Source organism: Balaenoptera acutorostrata, chromosome 1, assembly GCF_949987535.1.
Source record: "Balaenoptera acutorostrata chromosome 1, mBalAcu1.1, whole genome shotgun sequence".
Taxonomy (NCBI): domain Eukaryota; kingdom Metazoa; phylum Chordata; class Mammalia; order Artiodactyla; family Balaenopteridae; genus Balaenoptera; species Balaenoptera acutorostrata.
The window spans coordinates 35669332-35673680 of NC_080064.1; the positions used below are offsets into that span (position 1 = coordinate 35669332).

Genomic DNA, 4349 nt, shown 5'->3' on the forward strand with positions numbered 1-4349 from the left:
AATCCCCTGCCTAGCCCAGCACCGTTACATCTCTGAGTAAATGCTTTAGAATTATACCACTACCCAAATTTGCACCTAAGTGCTAGAGACAAAATCTCAATCCCACCAGAAGTTCACAACTCTCTAGTCATTCATTATTCCCAGACTCCCATTTCTCATTAATCCCTCTGCTCAGCCCCCAGTTGCCCAAATCCCTACTTCTCCCTTTCCCCAGTTTTCTCTCCCTTTGTCTTCTCAACATCAACCCCATAATCAGCAACCACCTCTCCCAATATCTTCAACCTGGAATTCTCCCTGGGATACCACATCCCCTACAGCTCTTCAAAAGGGAAGTTCTTTTTTCTCACTCCTGGCCTGTGAGTTCCCTAACATTCTCATCCCCAGTGACCTTTTCTCCCACCTCCTTTCCAGTCACCTCAAGTCACACCCACAGTGGAGCTTATCACCCATAAAACTGTATCACTTCACCAGTAAGAATCTAAGCATTCCTAATGCATTTAGCATACAGTAAACACTTCTTATATGGCTCTTTAGGACTGTCCATGGCCTACTTCTCAATGTTATCTCTACCTCTCCTGCTCCCTTTCCTGTGACCACATAAGCCTTCTTCCAGCTCTGCAGACAATGCAAAGTCCTTTCCTGATTTGAGCCTTTGTACCTGGTCAGAAATGCCTTTCTCTTGGCTCTTTGCACAGATGACTCTTTCTCACTCTCAGCTAAATCTTAATTCCTGACCAAGACCTTACCTGTCAGCCCTTGGTAAATAGATTTCCCTCCTCCATTTTTCCATATCACAGAACACTGTTTTCTGAGAGTTTCATTTTTCAGTAACTAAACTCAATTTCTATTTCAACCTATCTTTCCACTGGTGGGAGAAATAATATCAAACTTCTTGGGGTTTTCCACCCCCTCTCCTGATTCTAAGCTCTGGAGAGCTTACAAAGTGCTGAGCTATGCAGTGGTGGGATGAGGTGTAGCCTGATCCTCTGTGTCTGACACCCAATGAAAGAACCTCACTCCTATGAGGCCATTAGTCCCCACAGGCCACTGTGGCATCTTCTTGGGTTGTGGTATTATAATTTCATGACTGTAAATCTCTCCACATATCTCTCTTGGGTTCCACAGGGCCTGATACTGGTTGGGAATTAATGGATGCTCACAAAACACTGGAATTGAATTGACTCATGCCCAAGACATCTGGGCCATCAATGAGGCCTGAAAAAAATGTTGGATGCCCATGATCTCTCTTAGAGAGCCTCATATGTCATTTAGTTCCCTTGAGAGAATAAGAGACACTGTTATATGTGCTGCTCAAATGTGCAGCAAACATGAAACAACTTTAATTTTTCTATGGTTTCCTAATTCATCTTAGGGTTCACAGAAGATTCACAAGTTTATTGCATTTGAGTTTTATGCACTTCATTTATTGTGACATAGAATTTTAGTGACACAGAGGTCTTGGGGACCTTTCAATTTGAGATGCTCATTCTATGGATGAGTAAAGTAAGATGTAGAGAAATGAAGTAAATTGCTTAAAGTCACAAATTAGCAAGGTTGGGACTAGAACCCAGGTCACTTAAGGTCATGTTCTGTGGTCTTCCACAAGACAATGCAGAGTATACCATGTCAGCCCCATGAACCACATCGGTTCCATGAACCAAATAAGATCTGTGGGTTACATTGGTTCCATGTACCAGTGGCTTAATTTTCAATGTTGGCTACATATATTTATTGTTTACATGTGCCACTCTGATTGCCTACATCACCTTGACTTTCTACTGTGTCCATGTACCATGTCACTTAGAGTTACCGTGTTTCATGTTGGTTACATGTATTCTATTGGTTCCAGTGCCACTGTGGTAGATTATAATATCACTCTCATTATTTGCTGCTCTCACTGTAGAGGGAATATACATCCATACCCATTGCCACATGATTTGCATTACTTTTCTGTGGGAAGGAAATACTTCCTGCCCTTTTACCAGCAGGCTTAAACATAGGGCTTGGTTTGGCCAATAGGACGTGAGGAAAGAGATGTGTGTTTTACTTCTGAGCAGAAGCTTTAAGAGTCATCATGTATTTCAGCCATTGTTGCTTTCTCTCTCTCTTAAGACTGGCATGTGCCAGATACAGCCTCATCCTTCACACTGGATCCAAGAATCCAATGGCAGAAGGCCACAGTCTACTTACAACTGACATAGAACATAAGAAATATATGAACTTTTGCTGTTGTAAGCCACTGAGGTTATGGGGTTGTTTCTCAACCAAAATGTAGCAAGTTGATCAAGACAACCATGTGTGGTTTCATGTACCACATTTGTTCCACTGACCAAGTTCTATGTGTTGGTTCAAATGCATGATATTTGTTTCATATGTTATAGATGCTCTCCCTCAACATTGGACAATCTACCCCAGGCCCCTCCTGTCTTCCAGTTCACCAGGCTAATCTATTCCTCTGCATCACTTTGAGAAAAGCCCTCTTAATGTCCTTGTTCCTCAAACTGTAGACCACAGGGTTAAGCAGGGCAGTGAAGACATTATAAAAGAGTGAGATCTGCTTGTCTTGCTCAGGGGAATAGCTTGAATTGGGCCTTATATAGATGTAGGTGGCTGGAGCATAGAAGAATGTGACCACAGTCAGGTGGGAAGCACAGACAGAGAAAGCCTTGCAGCGGGGCTGCATGGACTTGATCTTGAGAATGGCCTGGGCAATACAGATGTAGGAAGCCACAATGAGGGAGAGTGGGGCAACAACCATGAAGACACTGATGACCAGGTCCACCATCGCAATGAGGTTGGTATCCATGCAAGCCAAGCTTCGTACTGAGGGACCCTCACATAAGTAGTGGTTGACCATGTTGGGCCCACAGTATGGCAGCCTCATGGTGAAAAAAGTATGGATCAGAGAGAAGAAGAAACCACAGGCCCAGGTCCCAGCTGACAGCCGTGTGCACAGACCCCAGCTAAGGATGACAGTATAACGCAGTGGGTAGCAGATGGCCACATATCGGTCATAAGCCATGACTACAAAGAAAATGGACTCGGTCAGGCCCAGAGCGCCAAACATGTACATTTGTAGCCAACAGCCAGCAAAGGAGATGGTCTGAGATTGAGCGAGAAGATGCACCAACATCTGGGGCATGGTGGTGGTGACAGAGCCCATATCCAGCAGGGAGAGGATACAGAGGAAGAAGTACATGGGAGTGTGGAGATGCATGTCCAGGCATATCAGGGTGACAATGAGCCCATTGCCAAGGACTGAGCTCAGATAAAGGAGAAGGAAGGCAATGAAGAGGATCCTGTTGGTCGTGGGGTCACTGGAGAAGCCAAGCAGGATAAATTCAGAAACCCAGCTTTGGTTCTGCCCTGGAGGCATCCTCATGGTGAGCCTATAAGAGAATCACATTCATTTCAATGTCATCTAAAATATATAGCCTAGTAAGAACTGGAGGCAGACAGGCTGGGATTTTAATTCTGGGCCCACTACTCACCTACTGCCTTGCACCAGTGACTTAAATCTCTGAGCCTCAGTCTCCTCATCTGTAAAATGTGACTAATAATACTCATCTCTCAGGGTTTTTATGAGGAGTCGGGGCAATGTATAAAAGTGTCTTATATGATGTCTTAAAACACTAAAGAGCCGTAGAATGCTCGTTTGCAATCTCCCCAGTCTTACTCCCCACCCCTCAGTGGAAAAACTGTTCACTCAAATGTCTAGCAACAATTGATTTATACCACATCCACTCAAGCCCCAAACTTGTGGAGGTGGCCTTCCCCTCTGCCTTAGAGATCATTTGTCTGGATGTTCTCCAAGCCTCTCCCCACCCTGTAAACATTTCTCCTTTGGCAGCTGACAATGGGAGGCATTATCAATAGATGTCGATAGAGGGACAATGTGATGAGGGCAGCAGGAAGGCACTTATGTTGGGGCTTCAATCTTCCTCCTTCTGTTACTCAGAGGGAGAGCCAGTGGGTTGGTGGGGACCAACCACAGTCACATACTCAGGCCACACACACTCTCCCCACCCAGTGGCCACTGCCATGGGAGCTCTGGCCTGTGGGTCCCCCCACCCCCAGTAGCACACTGTGTATTCCTGTGGCAGTCATACCCTCTTTGAAAAAGTCTGGGCTCAGTCTTTTTCAGGGTGGGGAAATGAGGGGTGTCAGGATCAGGAGGAGGGAGGGAAGTATCTCTTAAATCCTTAGTCCCTTCAATGTGTACTCTTCATCAGCCATGAGGTAGTAGCTGCTTTTTTTTTTTTTTCAATTGTTACCTCTGATTCTCTCTTATCCCTTTTAGCAGTTATCTACCTTTTACTAGTTAACAATTCTGCATATTAAATGTTCCC

The 4349-nt window shown here is 44.8% G+C and overlaps 1 protein-coding gene across 1 annotated transcript; it reads right to left on the minus strand.

Moving 5' to 3' along the window:
• Window positions 1–2434: 2434 nt before the first annotated feature.
• Window positions 2435–3382, minus strand: LOC103011083 (olfactory receptor 2A12-like). Its single transcript, XM_007164635.1, has one exon. It carries the CDS (start codon window positions 3380–3382, stop codon window positions 2435–2437), a length of 948 nt encoding a protein of 315 aa, XP_007164697.1.
• Between the last annotated feature and the right edge of the window lie 967 nt (window positions 3383–4349).